Source organism: Chamaea fasciata, unplaced genomic scaffold, assembly GCF_029207755.1.
Source record: "Chamaea fasciata isolate MVZ Bird 193981 ecotype frontalis unplaced genomic scaffold, bChaFas1.0.hap1 SCAF_1, whole genome shotgun sequence".
Taxonomy (NCBI): Eukaryota; Metazoa; Chordata; class Aves; order Passeriformes; family Sylviidae; genus Chamaea; species Chamaea fasciata.
The window spans coordinates 143,732,835-143,751,614 of NW_027094086.1; the positions used below are offsets into that span (position 1 = coordinate 143,732,835).

General features: G+C 38.7%; 1 protein-coding gene across 2 annotated transcripts in view; it reads left to right on the top strand.

Moving 5' to 3' along the window:
- The window catches only part of VIPR2 (vasoactive intestinal peptide receptor 2), a 57,964-nt gene extending 39,591 nt beyond the window's left edge, over positions 1 to 18,373 (top strand). The window contains exons 11-14 of one of the 2 annotated variants that reach the window (XR_010723468.1): positions 2,372 to 2,501; positions 2,589 to 2,630; positions 4,272 to 8,107; positions 16,120 to 18,373. Coding sequence is in view for 1 of the 2 variants with exons in the window: in XM_066200655.1 (XP_066056752.1) it covers positions 2,372 to 2,501; positions 2,589 to 2,630; positions 4,272 to 4,442 (343 nt within the window). In the remaining variant the exon portion in view is untranslated. Of the gene's footprint in view, positions 1 to 2,371; positions 2,502 to 2,588; positions 2,631 to 4,271; positions 9,868 to 16,119 lie in introns of those variants that run through there. The other variant, XM_066200655.1, reaches the window with a different exon arrangement.
- Positions 18,374 to 18,780: the final 407 nt, after the last annotated feature.

Sequence of the window (18,780 nt, forward strand, 5' to 3'; positions counted from 1 at the left end):
AGAGTAATATCTTTCTTTCGATATATAAATGTTTCATTTTGACTTAGAAAAGTTTCAAAATCAAAATATTTCCTTCAGCCTCCTAAAAACATTAAATATATGGTTAGTGCTGTAAAGAAGTTACGTTGTTACCAAAAATTTTTAGATTATTTGTAAAGTTTTATATTGATTTAAAATACCATCTTTACTTTTCTAGAGGAAAACAATTGTTTCTGGCTTAGATTAACTTCATTTTTGTTCAGACTTTCTTTTTTTGTGCTTTGGTTTGAACATCAAATCCTAAAATGTCTCTTTGTTTCCAAAGCTCTAAAAACAAGGGTTGCTGGGACACAATTCAAATGCATTGCAAAAATAGGTTTTGTTCTTTATTCCCATATCTGTTATTGTTGTTTATTTTAAGAGGTCCTGGATATGTACTAATCTGCAATCAAGAGTCTGTTGTAGTAAGTCTTATTTTAAAGCCCAGACACAGACTCTGACAGCTCAGGGTGTCAATATCATACTTCAGTGACAAAACTGAACACGTACACTGAAAATCCAAAGCCATGTGAGTGACCTTTGAAAATGTGCTCCTGGAAAGGAAAGGATAACACCTTTCCTTCCTTTAAAAAATACTGAATTCCTGTTCTAAAAGCTGATAAAACATGGTATGCAGAAATAAAAAATATTAACGGCAAGAGAAGCAGGATCCTATGTGTTTTGCAGAAAACGTGACATGTTTGATGCAAAAAGTGAAAAAAAAAAAGTGAAAAATTTTGACAGAAAAGTCAGCACAACTGGACTGACAAGCACGTTTGTTTTGCAGAGCTACAAGGGTCTTGTTTTGTGTTTGGTGATTCAATTAGCTAAACACGTGGGAGAGCTTATTGAATCTCGATGAAATTGTGCAGTTGCCACATTATTATGTAGCACAGTGGCCAACTTATGGGCAGGAAATCTCCTCAGGTTTACTTCTTGTGATATAAAGTTTTCTTTGCTTCCATGTGGTATTTATTTACTTTTTGAAAATTAGGCTTCCCCTTAATTTCAGTCCCACCATTTTCCACAGTTTACTGTAGCACTTTATAATATTAAATATTCACATTAATAGCAACCTTGTACTTCATTATTCAGCCCTGTAAATTCTTTGTTTTTAGCATTTGATTGTCTGATTAAGGTTGCATTTCTGGTCTTTAGCCGATACCCATGGGAAAGTAGATTAACTTCCTCAAGAAACTGCATCTACAGAGCAAATTAAAAGATCTGAGAGGCTCATTTATAAAATTGCAAATGCATTTTCTAAAATGCAGAGAAGAATAAGGATGTTTTGTTTGTCCCTTTATTTTACTAAAATGTAAGTGCAGTATAGAAAAAGCAGCATCAACTAGACAAAAAATTACTAAGCCAAGCATGGAGTGAAAGTGAAATATGAATCTAAAATGAATACTACTCATGCAAGTCACCATTTTTCTTTCCTTCCTCTGAACCTGCTTGTAGCTGGTTCCATCCTTTTTGTTGTTCATTTTGCTTTTGTAGTGAATAAGGCTAGGTTCAAATAAAATCAGTTTTCCATTTCACTTGGGAAACCAGGAAATTTACTGCCAGTGTCATCTCCTCCAGTTGTAAATTAATTTCTTCTGCTAAGGAATCTCTATTTTTCCTGCTTCTGGTATCATCTTTAGATGTGAGGGGTTCACTATTCTTGAGAAGCTTTGCTGTCAGAAATTATTGTTTCCACATAAACAGATGCAGCCCTGGGACATTATGAACAAAGCAAAGCCATGAAGAATGACACTGAAAAAATAAAACTGGTTGAAATACCTTAACTTTTCTGTTAAAATACATGAATTCACAACAGCATCCTTTCATTGTTGAATCAAGTTATATTCATCAAGACATTGATGAATTATGGAACTCAACATTATAACTTCTTAAATTTTATCTGATACCAGACATCCAAAACTGTGCATGACTGGCCCTGTAGAATATATAAAACTCGTGTTATTAGAGTAAAATAAATGACAGATAAGGTAAAAGTGGCAATTTATCATTCCAGTAGTTTCACAAGCTGTTTGTCAGAGCAGTTCGGCTTAGAAGTTTTAAGTTCTCTTTCCTTAACTTCAGTAGTATCTTCTGCTAAATTGTGTTCTGTAATTGACAATGCTGAAAATTATTTAATGGCGTATGCTTAATACCCTCAGTAAAGCTATGAAGTTTTAGTATTTGGAGCTCATGAAAATCTCACAGTTGAGATGATCAGGATTACATTTCCTAGGTACTGCTTGCATACTCTGCATGTGCAATGTACAGACTAACCATACAGTTACACATTCATCTCAGTAAAACAAGAGCTCATCATTAAATTTCAGCCTTTTCTCTTTCCTTTACCCAGGAGACTTGCAAAATCCACGTTGTTGCTTATTCCATTATTTGGAGTTCACTACACTGTGTTTGCTCTATTTCCTGACCGCAGTTCCAACAATTATAAAATAATCTTTGAGTTGTGTTTGGGATCTTTTCAGGTAAATTTTAAGGTTTTTTATTCAAAAGAAGTTTTATTGACCTAGGTGAGTGCTGCCTACTAACTAAGGAATGTTGTCTCTTTCCAGGGCTTGATTGTTGCAGTCCTGTATTGTTTTTTGAACAGTGAAGTAAGTCTCACCTTTCCTACAGAGAATTTTAAACATTTTAGTAAATTTATAAGGTTATAAATATTTAGTAAATTTATAAGTTTATAAATTTATAAGGTTTTAGTAAATGTATAAGTGCCCCTATAATTCTGCTCTGATACACTAAACTGTTTTACAAGATATCTGCATTCCTATTAGTGCAATGTATTTGTGACAGTTTTTATACAAGAGGAGACATCAGTGCAGTTGGGTGAAGAGCTTTAAGAGCTGTTTAAAATTTAACTCCTTGCAAACTTGAGTTGCCAGTGTCTTCTGCTATTTAGCGTGATCTAATCTAGCTCTGTTAGAAGCAATGTGCAAGTGAGGTGCAACAAGCTTGAAAATTTTTCTGGAACTTGAAATACCATTTAGTAAGTATTTAGGGGTAATGTTCTGTCAGTATCTAAATCTCAGAACAGCAACAATTTCAGAAGTGCTCAGCATGTCAGAGCTTTCATAGTCTCAGCTGAGAAAGATGCAAGGAATTCCTTTTGATTTCAGCCACCATGCAGTGTCTGACAGAGGGAATCTGTCTGAAGACACCTGCCTGCACAGACAGTTAACATTCAGCTCTCCTGAGTGCTGTTCTGGTTTTTGATATACATGAGATGCCTGATTTGAGGCTAATCATTCGATTCTATGCCTTAAGTAATGAGATAAATAGCTCGATACCCCGAAACCTAATGTTGCAGCACAAGTGATACAAAATTGAATTTTGAAAGTGACCTTAGGGCATCTCTTCACAGACAGTGTCAGCAGTCTGCCTCAGTTACGTGCCCGTTGGTTGGATACTCTAGAGGGAAAGGATGCCATCCAGAGGGGCCATGGCAGGCTTTTGGAGAGGGGGGAGGGAACCTCAAGAGGTTCAACAGGGCCAAGGTCAAGGTCCTGCGCCTGGGTCTGTGCAGTGCTGACTGAGGGACAGAGGGCTTGAGAGCCATCCAACAGAGAAGGATGTGGGGGTGAAGAGTGGACCGTGAGCTGTCAGTGTGCACTTGTAGCCCAAAAACCCAACTCTATTCAGCATTAAAAGAAGCATGGCCAGCAGGCCAAGAGAGGTGAATTGTCACCAGTACAAGAAAGACATGGACGTGTTAAAGCAGGTCCAGAGGAGGCCACAAAAATTCTCAGACGGGTGGAACACCTCTCCTATGAAGACAGGCTGAGGGAGTAGGGATTGCTCAGCCTGGAAAGGAGAGGGATCTGGGGACACTTGACACTACCTTAGAGTATATAAAGAAGGGATCGTGAGGAAGATGGCAAAAAACTTCTTGGCAGGGCCTGTAGTGTCAGGACACTTTCAATCTGATATGTGGTAGGTTTAGGAAGGAAAAAAATCTTTTCTGTGGGGGTGGTGGAGACCCTGTAACAGGTTGCCCAGAGAAGTGTGGAAGCCCCATCCCAAGGCCAGGCTGGATGGGGCTCTGAGCAATCTGGTCTGGTGGAATTGTCCCTACCCACAGAAAGGGGTAGAACTACATAATCTTTAAAAGTCTGTACCAATCCAAACCATTCTGTAATTCTGTTCCTAGAGATCCCCACGTGACCGCCAATAGACGCGGAACAGTTCCTCACATAAAAGAAAATTTTCAGCTCTTATTGTGCATTTTCTTTTTAACGCAGGTGCAGGGGGAGCTGAAAAGGAAGTGGCGGAGTTTGTGCTGGAAGCAGACAGCAGGCAGAGATTACAGACTCCACAGCTCCATTTCCCGAAATGGATCAGAAAGTGTTTCCCAGCTCCACCGGAATTCCAGAGCTCACTCATTTATGCAGACAGAGACCACCATGATATAAATGAGCTAGATCCCCCTAAACATGAAAAACTGTGGGATATATCATTCATCATGCAGCTTGATGTGATATTTTATAACATGTACAGTTTAGTGCTTTGCTTTTCTACATATTGGTATTTGGGGAATTGGTTTGCACAGCCAAGCTGTTAATAACGGAGAAGCCTGCCACATGGATGCTTTCTGTTTTGTTCAAATGGTATTCATATTAATTCTGATGTTCTCTTGCAGCTTACTAGCCGTAACAATTCAAAAATTCATTTTCCATAAAGGTCCCTTTACCTTCTAAAATGGCTTCAAGATCCATGCAGGGTATCCTGCTCAGTGCAGACTTCTTTGGCACATGTAAGGGTTAAGATTGGAAGAAAGACAATTTCTTACACTTTATTTATACTAAGGAAACATTGCCTTAAGGATTAGGAAATTCTTTTCTAATTATGGAAAATAAAAATAATAAAAAAAATAAATCTAAGACCATAATTAACCGCACTGGGAGTTCAGCGTGCTAATCCAGGAAATCATGAACATGATTTACACAGAGGGGAAAAAGGTAGTACTTCTAGGCTAATGGTATAAATTTCAGAAATTACTTTCTACAGAGTTTGATTCCAATTCTGTTGTTACTTTCAAAAGTGCCTAGTTTAATGTTTGGGTGCAGAGTGTAGGGCCACCTTTACAGTCCATACAGAAAAAACTACTATATTACTTTTGAATGTCGTGGTTCTCAGTTGTTCTCTTCTGTTTAAAGTCACAGATTTGTGTTGATCTTTCATGAAGGAATTTTCTGAAGAGGTATGTTTTATTGCTAAAGCAGCCTCAGATAGGATAAACAGCCTTGGATAGCACATTACACATGGAAAATACCATTTTTTACAGTATTATCATTGAAATCTGTCTCTAGGAGCAACATATTTGACTGCAAACCACAAGGAATATTGCAGTGAAGTTACAACTCACATTTAATGAAAAATGTACATTCTTTTAGGTTTATTCAGTTCTATATCTATCTGAAATGATTTAAAATTTAGTCCTGACCATGACTTCAGAAAAAATAGACATAATCCCTAAAAATTACCATAAAAGGCATAAAGAAGGATTTTCAACAATGCCAAGACTCTTATTTAGCCATGTTTTAAAACAAAAGGCAGAGAACTGACAGACTTATAAAAATATACATAGCATTTCCACTCTTTAAAAGAAATAAACCCAGTGATGCTCTCTTCCCATGTCAGCGTTAACCATGTCCACCCTACATTACAAGTGGGAATAATATGTATTTGCATGAGTACCTCCATAAAAACCATTGCCCTTTCATACAAACCATTTCAGACAACAGATTTTATGGAGCCAGCAGAATCCAAGATTCCTACTCTTTCCAGGTAAAGGGAAAACCAGCAGCAAGGGCATCTCTTGGCAGGCATATTTGTACATCCTTGAAAATATTACCAGTACTGGGAATATTGTCAGCAGCTGTCAAAGTGTCGCTACAGTTCTTGGTCTGATTTAGTCCAGCTACTTATCAGTCAAACACAATTTGTTTTAATGGGATTGCCATGGAGTCACACAAAGTTCTGTCAGACCAAAGATAGAAAAGGCTCCATGGTTCCCATGACGACTGCAGAACGTGCTGAATGTTACATGACACCAGTAGGTATCATTTGAGTTAAACAACAATCATTCAAAGAATTGTCACTTAACAAAATTGAGTTTTAAGAAGCTATTGATCACTTCCAGATCATTCATAATGTTTTCTGCTTGGCAAAGTAACTATGAGATTCTGGATGGAAGTAGGCTGCCCAAGGACATTCCTATGGGGTCTAAAGAGGTGCCCCTACACATTATTTAAATGAAATATATTCCCAAAGACTTTCAAATGAGGAAACACTGCTAAACTTTAGCATGTTTCCTGGATCTCTGGAAAAACTTATCACAAGCTCTTAACTACAAATATATGAAGACCCACTGGAGCTTTGGGAGCTGCTTTTACACCTAAAACACATCTGTGCACATTAGGATTCCTTGTCTGCAGTGGCAGTGGGACTGCTCAGTTCCCTGAGATGTGACATGCAGGATGTTCTTTTTTTTCCCTTAATTTCCAGGGTAGAAAGGCACATGTGACAAGCATTCAAGTGTGCTCATCTTTTTGCTCAAATGAGGTTATGTGAGCGAGTTGACACACAGACAGAATTATAGCACAGAAATAGATGTTTCAGGCAGTCATTTCCATCAGTCTGTTCTGCATGATGCATCACCAATTATATGTGTTTATAACACATTTTGTCTTAGAGAAAGCTGTCTTTGTTCTAATTAGGTGAGCATGGAAAAAAAAATCTGCATTTTAATTATTTCTGGGTTATAAAAATGAAAAGCCTTAATAAGAAAATACATTTTATATTGCAACAAACCAGCATTGTTTCCTTTAACAAGGTGCGGATGCATTTGGCCTTGATTCTACCTTTCATGTAAGGTGAAATTCCACATGAGAAATTTGTGGTGGGAGACCATAGAGGTATCACTAAGTTTGTAAAGTACAATGTGGACATGCAAAGAATGGCACACAGGAGAGAGAAGTGCTGTATATTTATTTCTTTCAAACCATTGAAAAGTACAGTACTTTGGAGAACCTAATCTCTCTATTGATAATATAAATGCAGATAATCTAAACACCGTTCTGTGAGACTGCTTAACTGCATAATGCTTTGTGCAACCATTATCATGGCAGTAAAGACACAGAGGGCACTGCACTCACTTGTTTTTTCTCCCGGAAAATTTCTGATTTCGAAATAATTTTATGCAAAGTTACAGGATCAACCCTATTATCACCAGTTTGGCTTTCAGCTGCCTTTTTATGGACAGATACACATGATATAAAAAGGTCTGTAAAACATGCAGAACAAAGAACTTGGTCAATGTTTTTCATCTTTACAACACCCAGAACAAGACAGCTTCTCATTGCTTTGTCTTTCATTGCATTTTGCTGAGGAGTATGGGATTAAATGCTCTTGCTCTGTGCTGTGGTGACTCTAAAGAACAATGCAATGCAACATCACTTGGCCTTCTGTCATGGCTAATCCTAGTTCTCACTCAGTCCTAGCAGCATCAGGGGAGGAAGTTGAGGCTGCAAGACAAGTGTAACCTTTCCCTGCACCTCCCTTTCTTTATTCCTTTACTGCCTTTTTCCCTTTTGTTGCATCAGGGTCCAAACTGAGTTGTAAATTCTTCAAGGCAGGAAACCTGGGTTGTTTTGTCCATCCCCACTGAAAAGCACAGCTTGTACTTACTGAACAAGAGTGGTAATACAGTTCACTCCCAGTACCATGGTTAATTGTGCTTTACCTCCCCTGGAGGCACCATGAATTCTGAGTGATTTCTGTCAGCATTACCTGCTGCTGATGCCTGAGGAACGTAGTGACAGCTTGCTCTCCACTTACTAATCACAATTAAAAGTATATATATGGACAGTGACTTAAATTTTCCTCTGCAAAGTTGATTTCAGCTGGGTGCTCGATGAACTCAGGTGAAATTCATCTGCCCTGGTTTTGGTGTCTAAAAGCTGCATGTTTGTCACTGAGCTAAAGACACTTTTAAAGTGCCTTCCACAGTCATCATAGAGAAATAGGCACTAGTTGAAGATGACTCCTTCCATGTTCAGCTGGGCATCTGAGGCAGGTAAGCTGCTCTAGTTTCCTCTGTACTTACTATAAATTGAGCCTGGGGTAGCTGGCTAGTACTTAGATTCCTCACTCCATAGATAAAATCAGACACAATGTGTCCCTCCAAAAGAGATCATTAAGCTGTCTGGGTAATATTACACAGATATTCTTTTTTTAAACCAATTACCTTGGGTTGGCCAAACTCGTCCTCCAAGAAATGTGCAGTGTAATTCAAAAGGTCAGGCAGTGGAGGATCCTACAGTTCATTTGGTCAGGTGTCCCTGCCTTCCATGACAAAGCCAACAACCTTATGTCCCATTTTGATTTGCCTGGCCTCAACTTCCAACAAATGTTTGTTGTTTTGGGTTAGGTGTTTGGCTTTTTGCCTTTTGTAGGAGGGGCTATATGCTAAAAGAAAGTTTTACTTTACAGTACCCAAAATTTTCTTTATGTTGTACTGCAGGCAGCCAGCTGAGGAATACCCAATCTAAGCTTGTAATGAGACTGTACTGTAGCAGCAATAGATAATTGGTGGCAAATAGCATTACAAAAAACCTTCTATAGTCAAGCTGGAGCCATTCTACCCCAGTCTGTAGCATCTGCTTCACATCCTCATTCAACCTAGGTTTCCCTTTGCTTTTAACATGCCAAAGGGGAAAGCAAAAGGCATAGACCCTCAGCAAACCAGAGACCGTGTCTAGGGCAGATTGATGAAATAAGGCATTTCCAGGTGCATGTGTCACACAGTCCATGTGCAAAGACTAAGATGAATCATCTGCATCATTTGTCCTCTATTTTTCTAAAAATAATCTTCTGTTAACTGTGAATTTGCCCTGTTCAGCAAAGTGATTTGGGATGAAGTCCAAATTCAGTCTATACAGATTTTTTTCAGACATCCTTAAGGAAAAATCAAGCCCTAAATGTGTCTGACAAAAAGAAAGAACTAGCAAGTAACCTGCAGACAAAGCTGCTACATGTACAGGGGTCATTGCCTGAACAATTACTGTCTGTGCATAGTGATACAGGAAATACCTTTACCAATAGAAGTACCTTTGTGTTGCCATGAGTGCCTATATCAGCTGTGGGCTGTCAGTACTACCCTGACATGACCAAATACAGAAGTTAGGATGCAGTGCTATTCTGTTGCTGAAAAAAAAGTAAAATTAAAAAGCGTTCTAACATGTATGTTACAACAATACATCAGGATAACATTTAAAAGGAGCATTCTGTGATACGGTTTAACCACACTGTTGAATCTGGTTCTGCCCAATGATAGCAACTTGTAGTTAAATCTATGTCAGGAATCCATTGTCAGCTAAAAAAAGTGACTGAAATGTCCCAAACTCCTCTATTTCCCAAAGCACTGTAAAAAGTTTATGATTACCTGCAGCTTTTTTTGTCCTGGTATATTAGTATGAGTATTACTTCAAATCTATCCTTTGTCATCTTTGTTATACCTGTCAAGTATCGTAAAAATTAAAGATGATGTAAATGAATGTGATTATTTTTTACAAAGTGTACAGATTATGATGTTGTATAGATTAATGTGTGTAAATAGATTTCATACTGTAATTCACTATAGTTTTCTTCTGGTTTTGATCTTTTGTTTTTTTCTGGTTTCAGTTTTTAATGTCACAAACCTAACAGCCTCCTCTGAGATGTTTTATATAAAGCTGTGAACAAATAAGTGTTTACATCTTTATGCCATTACAGATAGTAATAGTCAATAGCACCATAATGGACTGAAGAGGAATCAGAGAATAAAAATTTTAAAAGTTTTGCACAAAAATTCTGTTATTTATGGTTTTTAAAAACTATGTACAATGATGCATTTTCTTACTGATTCAGTAGGTCAAGGCCATGCTGAAGGATGTGGCTACGTTAATATTTCAGTTTTTAATTCAGCAGCTGTTAGACACACATGTTAAAGAAAAACAGCCTCTAGCTTTACTGAGGAATATGTAGCTTTCTGTAACCTACATGTGCTTACAGGGGCATGAGAATGGCACACAGCTAGAGCAGAACCAAGTCACCCCATATGTTGTGTATGGCACCATCTCCATGGCCAGCAGCTATTTTTGATTTATCACAGCTTGCTCAAAACTTGATTGCCCAGTTATCTGTCAGAAGTACAGGTGTCTGTCAGGAGTACAGTATAATGCAGTGAGAACAAAGGAAAGCTGTGAAGTCTCTCCTGTAGAGGCAACACCATATATCATGGTTTGCTGTTGTTTTTTTTTTTCCCCTAAAAGATATATATTTATTTCTATACCTGTAATGGGAATGGGCACATGGAAGAGGCTGGCAGTGGTGTGTTGCTGATGGGGGCAGAGAGGAGAGAGTACATGTGAGGGAGAAGGTGGCATCATGTGGGGCAATCCCTGCCCTGGCAGTGACACCAAGCAGGCACAGAGGATGGAGCCTTTTTTGCTGTCATACACCAGAGAGTCCATCTCCTTCTGTGTGTCTCTGTGAATCACAGAAGCCACACCACCCAGAGGGCTCTTCTGAGCCTTTGGGAGACCTGAGCTCTCATCCTGCCCACCTTGTGTGAATTCTTGTAGGAGCTGTGTCTGCCTGGGCCCTTTGGCAGCCAACAGCACGTCTGCAAAGCACATCAGTGTCCTCTCCCACATGCATGCCCTCTCTCCCTCAGAGCTGAAGGGGCAGATCCACAACCAGATCACCCTGATGTCTGCAGTGAGCTGCTTTGGAGCTGATGAGCCTGAACATGCAGGACAGCCAGGGTGCAGATGAACAGGGACACTGGACTGGTTCCCATCAGTTCTGGCAGCAGCACCTGCAGGTTTCCATGGCAAATGCAGAAGTGGATCCCTTAAGAAAGTTCTGGGTAATTAGAGGAATGGCTATCCCCAGAATACAAGAAGTGTACTGTGGAGGGAAAGAATAAGGGAGTCTGCACTTCAGAAGGAGCTTAAAGAAGGAAACTCTTCTCTGACCACTCCTGCATGGTCACACTGGGCAGTATCAGCTGCAGCAATCTCAGCTCTACACTCAATACCCACTGGCCCACAGGCAGCTGTGAATATAGCACAAAATATATGTGAATATACACACTGCCTTTCCTCTGATTGCACCAAGGGGCTTCTAACTGGGACACTTGAAAAGGTAAAGATCAGTGGATGGGAGGGTGGAAGAGTCAGAAAGACCATTAGTCTTCCCTTCATCTCTGTAAGAGAGCTGAACCAAAAACTTCAGCAGACAGTTAGAGAAACAGTATTGCAAACTGTGTGTGCGTGTGTTTCAGTTTGCCATGGATTGTAGAAAGAGGTTACTTTTAGAGAACACCTTGTTTTCCCCCGGCACTGCATAAGCCAAATCCCCACTTATCTCCCAGTTCCAGTGCTATAACCAACACTGCTCCCAGTTCTGCTTGTACCAAGGCAGAGGTCAGCCCTTAGGTGGCAGAGTGTTGACACGGACCTTGAGGAGGAACAGGGAGCTCATGAGAGCCCATGCTCAGGAAAAGCAGCATCTCCCCCACAAAGGCCGAGTCTCTGTGTGGCCCCCCTGCAACACTGCCCTGTCTGTGGAGTTTGGGGGTGACTTTTCTAAAGCAGTCACTCTGGAGAGGTACAGGTCATTCCAGTTTGCAAATGGGTTCCCTGCACAATGTTTAAAAAAAGTCCTAAATAATCAAATTGTATGTGTCCAACTGAATAAAATAAAATGCTACCTATTAGTTAAGTTCTATTATTTACAATCAACTATATTTTAATATCCTTATCTTAACATAGACTGGGATGTATTATGAGCTGACTGACATGCAATTTAGGTTGAATTACTGTATCAAACCATTAAATAATAAGCATATGTTGCATTGAGCCATTAAATAACTATGTGTTGGATCAAAATAGTTACAGATTTTTCACACAGGACAAATAAATATTTTTCATGTCATATCCTAAAAATTACCCCAGGATATTCCATTAAATATGGATATTAGATTTGGAAGACAACAGAAATCGAAATTAAGAACTGCGATTTATGTTGAAATCCTTCTGGATTTCTCAGTTGGTGCCTTTGTAATTGAGACTGCTTCTCAACACAATCCCATCAAGCTGTGAAATTCTCTGTTCAAGGAAGGCTTTATTTAGTAATAGCCCTTGGCCGCTGCTTATCCCTGGTTTCCTGCTTATATTCTTCACCTGCTCTTAATTAGAGCCTTGGGCTTTGCCTGCCTGTCTCTGTAGGATATGAAAAAATACTGAGGGAAATAATGAGGGAATCAGTAAGCAAGTTTATAACATTATAATTAATAATGGATCCTGACTACAAGGGGACATTTTGTTATACAGAACTGCATTCACGCGGACCAATTTGAAAATTAAGACATAATCTGAGTAATACACAAAATTGTTCTATGGAGGATGTTGATGCCTTAGCCAGGTGATGAATTTGGACAATTTAATCATTTCTGCAGATTATAGCTTCTGTTATTCAGATAAATACCAAAATCATATGGCCTGTTTCAAAAACACTTAACTTGACCTTATTACTCAACAACAAAAACATGAAGAAAAACACTGTTTCCCTCAAATACACAACATCTTTAAAAAACCCTTTTCATTTTGCCTTTGAAGGCCATAACATCCTGTTCCTTGGATTAGGATAATAAATTCTCAATTTAGACACTCTAAAGTACCTTTTTGTCATGAAACATATGGAATTCATATTTTTAATAAGTAGGGCTTGTTTTTTTCAACTCTTTTAAAAGCCCGGTGTATACCTTGATCAAGGTAGAGCTCTGGTTGCTTGTCCTGATGCCCCAAACATGAGCTGAGAGCAGTTTGAAAGACACAAGCAATATTGGAGTTTTTTTGTCATTGAGGCCTAGTCCATTTCTGTCTAATTGGAAACACCTCAATTAAGGTTTCTATTTATAATTCCCCTTTTTGACTGAATGCAAAGATAAAAATCCAGCCCAAGCACTGCTCCTGTCCCTTGGACATTTCATGCCCTGCCCCAGAGGAGGCCCTGCCTGGTTCCTACGACGGGCTGCCGTGGGGAGTCCCATGTCCCCACACAGGGTCCAGCAAGTCTGCTGCTGTCCCTCAAACACAATTCCCCTCCCCTTGCTAGTCTGACAGGGTTTTGCCTTAGATATGTTGAGGTTGTCCCACTCTTTCAGCAGCTTACAGAATCTGAATCTTAATTTAAACCGTGAGATCCCTGATTTTATTGTCCCACTCCCATGATATCCAGTAGGAAGATACTTTACAGCCCTTTCTGGTTTCACTGCAATGAAAAATTGAATTTAAAGCAATGCTTTTAAACATAATAATGGATTTAAAGGATTAAAGTTGAGTTACAACTGTTCTTGGATGCACAAAAATCAGCCGCAGGTGTTTTTTATGGTTCTGGTACCTATGCAAATTTACATATAAGAATAAGTCAAATATTGACTGGCACAACATAAACTGAGGCCGGACGATAGAAAGTTATTTGCAATAAACAGAGGAGTGAGGTTTTGAAAGAGCTTCATGGCATCTCAGAAAAATCCCACTTTTAGATTCCTGTTTATATGGCTTAGGGCAGGGGATTAGACCTCGTGACCTGTGCACTTATACTTCCTACACTCCCATCAGATACGGGATCTTAACTGCATTAATAAGTCCAAAGTTTTGGAAGGAAACAGAAAAAGTTAGAAAAAAAATTATAAACTTATACAAATCAGAGAGTTTAGACAGATGAATTAGTCACAAAAATCATTAGGTTTTGATCTGTTGTCAACTGCCATTACAAAACTGGCTATTAATGCCATTTCAGTCACTTATTTCAGCTGTAGATTTAGTCTGGTGCTGCTCCATTGTGCCTGGATGAATGGAAACTGCTGTGACGTAGATACTTTGGAAGAAATGTGAGCACTATAAAGAGACTTTTAGTCTCAGTTCATCTTCTCCCTCTATTGTGCTCTGTATTCATCACAAGCCTAGAAAAGTTCTTCCAATTTCCTATTCATATAATGCTCCATGAATAGCACAACTGTACTGCTATATATGTTCTCCAAATGTCTGGGCTGAATAGTTTATTTCCTCTGAGTTGTAATTATTCATCTCAGCATTTGGAAATGTTTTCAAGTGGTTTTAACCTTCTTTATGCAATGTGTCATCGGGTTTCAAAAATAGTAGTTTCTTTGGACAATCTGGATACTGGAGTATTTGGCCGGTTTGTGGGGTGGAAAACAACTTCTGACCTTCGCAACTAACTTGTGGTTGACTGGTTTTCCACTGCTTTAGCACATTTGAAAAATTCACATTAATGCAAAATGGTAAATTAGAAGAAAAACATCAAGAAAAAGGAAGTTGTGAAATTGGGGAATAAACTGAGGTAAAAGCTAAGATCTAACTTTGAGAAAATACAGTTATGCTCTAGAACAATGGAAGTGGAAAGGGAGGGTTGGTTTGGGGAAGCTACATGTAGAACAAAGTGGGTGGGAAAATGGTGTGATAGGAAGAGAGGAGCTGTGCTGAAGTTCCCATTTGAGTCAATCACTACTTGAGGACCATTTTCATGAGGAACTGTGAATGATCATGCTAAATATTTTTCATTGTGTATGTGTGAAGCTAAACTAGAACCTAAATTTTCAGAAACATGTACTGCATGTTAAACCTTTCCAGTTTTGCTCCAGTTTGCAGCTAAGGTACACAGCCTGAAAAAATCAGATGTTCAGGTACAATTCACCTCTCAACTGGTAGTCTACATTCCTGTCCTTTTATGTAGAAATTTTACACATTTTAGATTACATGAAGACCATTTTTTGGCTCTGTGCATATGAAAAAATGAAAACTTTTCTGAGTAAATAAGATAATTTGAAAGCACTTATTTATCTTCCAAGACAGAAAAGGCAAAAGCCTTTCACACCACCAGACCAAGAAAACATTTTTACACCAATAAGCTAATAAGGTAGTACATTTTGGGGGCATTAAACATAAATAATGAATCTTGATCTCATTTCCAAACTGGAACACTCTGGCACTGTGTCAGCTGATGGATTATGCGTGCTGTGATTTCCACAGCCAAAGTCACTAATGAGAAAATAGTATTCTCTATACTTTCATATGTCTTGAATATTTATTGTATGATTCTCCCAAACCAAAACACAATAATTTTGGCTTTCACTCTTCCACTAGTGTCCAGTTTGTACCTATTTAATTGCAAATGCTTCATTAAAGCTCTAATCCCAGTAGCCAATGGGCTGCCAAATATCAAAGCATAGCTCAACACCAGCTAAGTAGGAAGCCAATTTTTGAGCTCGACTGATTAATTTGCCCTTCCATTTTCAACTTGAAAATAGTTAGTATTTGGTTTTGTTATTAATACAGCTTAAAGTTTGCCATCTGGCTTTGTAAAACCATGAATTTTGGACATGCTGAGTCAAATTCCTGCAAGACGACCTGTGACCTATCCCAGCCTTAACTATGTCCCTGCTATTCCTGACATATTTATTCAATCTGTACTTCATGTCCCTCAGCAACAGGCAATGAATGGATATCTGCTGCCATAAATTTTTATTGCTTCTAAACATTCAGATACTGTATTATTGTATCTGTTGGGGGTACAAGTGACAGATTGGTGCCAGCTAGGAATATGTGCCCATTTCCTACAAAAGAACCACATTTTCTCAGGCCCATTCAACTATGTGCACATCTCAAGCTTTAAGCATATACTTAAGTCCTGAAATATCATTTGAACTCAGGATGTTGATCTGGTGTTTTGCTGATCATAAACACAGTTTAGAGCAACTGTGCTTGCTCATCCCTGCTTATGCTTTATGGTTTCCATTGTTTAAATTATATATGATCTTGAGAATCCCTTATCAATAGTTACTCATCTTACAGCATGTTTGTAGCTCATGTTTTCCACTTCACCAAGGATACAGTTTCTTCTTTTGCAATATTGTGAATATTTTATGATGCTGTACATATTTCCCATTCATTTATATGGACATGTTTGCTGACATTGGTCTCTGGATACAATATTTATGGTCTCTGGATATATTTTCAGAATTTTTATGGCAGGAGGAAAACAAGATCACAGCTACATCTGAGACAAGACATGACACCCTTCAGGGGAAAAAACAGATTGGAACACTGAGCCAAGAGTGCAAGTGCCGGGGCAGGGAGCTGGAAGACCAAAGTGTGTCAACATGCAGCAGGAGTGAGCCTTGAGCATCCATCCTGCCACGGGCAGAGCCAAGGAGATACGACATGCCTCCCACAGAGGGGTCTGAAACCTTTTCCTATGTGATCCTGGTGTTGACATAAATTGACAGCCCACTAGAAAGCATAAGGGGAGAGTTTGGATCAGCTGCACCAGTGCTAAGTGAGCTCTTCTGAAGGTTTTGGCTGACTTTTTTCAGTGAGTGATTAAATCACCCTGATCTTGTCTGGGGCCATTGGACAGCAGTGCAGACAGCTCCAGGCTTGCAGTGTGACCTCCCAGCTGTGGGTTCCAGCAGGATCTCTGGCTTATACATCAGAAAGTCTCACTGCCATTGCTCAATTTTTCTGTTTATTCTTTCAGATATCGCCTTGCAAATGTTTGTTTTACTTTCATGGCAGTTATTTAAATCAAGATGGCTTTTATCATAGTTAATTACTAAGAACTTGAACTTAAGAGATACTTTGAATACTCCTACGAAGACTATGACTTTGTTACAGTGGAAGAAGAGATATTGAGTAAATTAAGAGCAGTCTCAGAGTTTGAGGATACAGAACCAGCCAAGATACAGACAGCCATTAGGCTCAATTTTGTTTCTTCTTTTCTTGGTGAATAATAACTTGAAGCAAGCTTCTAGCTGAATTTCAAATGACAGTAAACAAGTAAACACTTAGACAAGTCCATCTAGGTCCCAGTATCAGACATTGTAATGTAGATGAGGAATTCAAACAAGTGGAGAGAGAAGACCACTAGATTTTCCTCACAACCTTCAATGCAAACCTATTTGTAAAATAGTTTTAAGCTATGGATGGACAACAAGAACAGTAGTCTGTAGCACTGTTTCTACAGAATAGTATGAATGTCCTGAATGATATTTTCATTAATTCCTGCTTTTTTCTAAGCATTATTTTCCATATATAATATTTCTTTTGTCTCTTCCTGTGTCCTTCCACTACAGCAGCAATATTTTTTGTGATTTTTGACATGATGTTTTAGTACCAAATTAACAAACCCCAGAGATGATGCTTGGACACTAAAAAATAGTATGTAAATCACTGACACAAGACACTGAATTAGTGCAGAAGTTTCTGAGCAGTTAATGAGCACACTTGAGAATGGTTCAGTGTACTTAAAGTACTTAAAGATCTCCATTAAGTCACATAATCCAAATGCAATAATTGTTACTAAAGCCATGTCTTGGATGGAGGAAATTAAGAAAGCTTGGAATTTCTCAAGTCAGCAGTGATGGAAAGACACAGATTTGCTTACAGATAAAATTAGTGCTCCAGAAATAGTCAACTATATGGGCTTAAAAGTAAGGGCTTTCTATTTATCTCTACACTGTTCAGATCCTCATTGATTTACTTCAAATACCATTTTACTCTGAGAATCGTTCACCTGGGTTCTATGAGATGTCCCTACAACGAGATATAATTGGCGTAAAATAAAGACTGCAACTGGCTGTTACAAACTGAGTACAAACTGTGATTATATCTGCTAGTTTTCAAGAGGGTTTTTCTGTTTATTTATCCATTTGGAAACATTTCTGAAAGCATTGCTATATCATAGACAGTACAGCGTGCTATACTGGATCAAATCAATGACCACACATAGCAAAAGCTTCAGGAAAAACCTATCAACATTTTTACTGTACAACCTTTGCTTGGTCTCTTTCGAACCCAGAGTTCCTGACTCATACCCAGACACATGTGACACCCAGCTCCCTGTGCTACCTTTTAACTCTTCCCTAACACTCCTGAGACTGATTCTCTGTTTGCCAGTCCTACCCACTGTAGGCTGTCCTTTCTAAAGAGCAACTTTCTTTTCAGCTGTTTGTGGAACTGATCAGTGAATTTTCTAAGTTCTATACTTCCTTGCTGTATAATCCAGTAGTTGCATTAGTTTGAAGTCTCCAAATTAGGGTATTGCATTTCTTTACTAAATTCTGGACTGAAACATTTCCCTGTGCAGCTCCATGCTGCTTTCCTGCACACCAAGATACTTTCTTGCTATTGCTGAAGGCTGGAAGGTGCTCTTTGCCCTTCCCCAGCCCTTAGGATAGCAGTTCCCAGGCTGCTGATGAAATCAATCCCATGTACTGATGATTTTGTTCAGGATTTCCACTCCCAGAAGAATAAAAAGCTCCATCACACATCAAAGGCCTCAGATTCTACTGTTTCAGAAACCTTACACATTTGCAAGAACAAATAAAATCGCAAAATATCAATTGAATGTATTTAATTATAAAAATTTTCTTTGGCTCCTTCATCCCAATTTCAATGAAGGTGGAATTAACTTTGTGAAGTTAAGATGAAGTTTTAAGATTCCTGCCTTCTCTTGCTTTTTGCTCTCTATACAAAAAGGACAAAAGGCCAGAATTTTCATATGTTCATGCAAGCTAGAGCGCCTTGTTGTACCCATTTGTCTGTAACAAAACCTTGCTTGTTTGTTTCTTGCTGATATCTTATGATACTTATTATTCCAATAAGGAAAATTTTCTCTTTG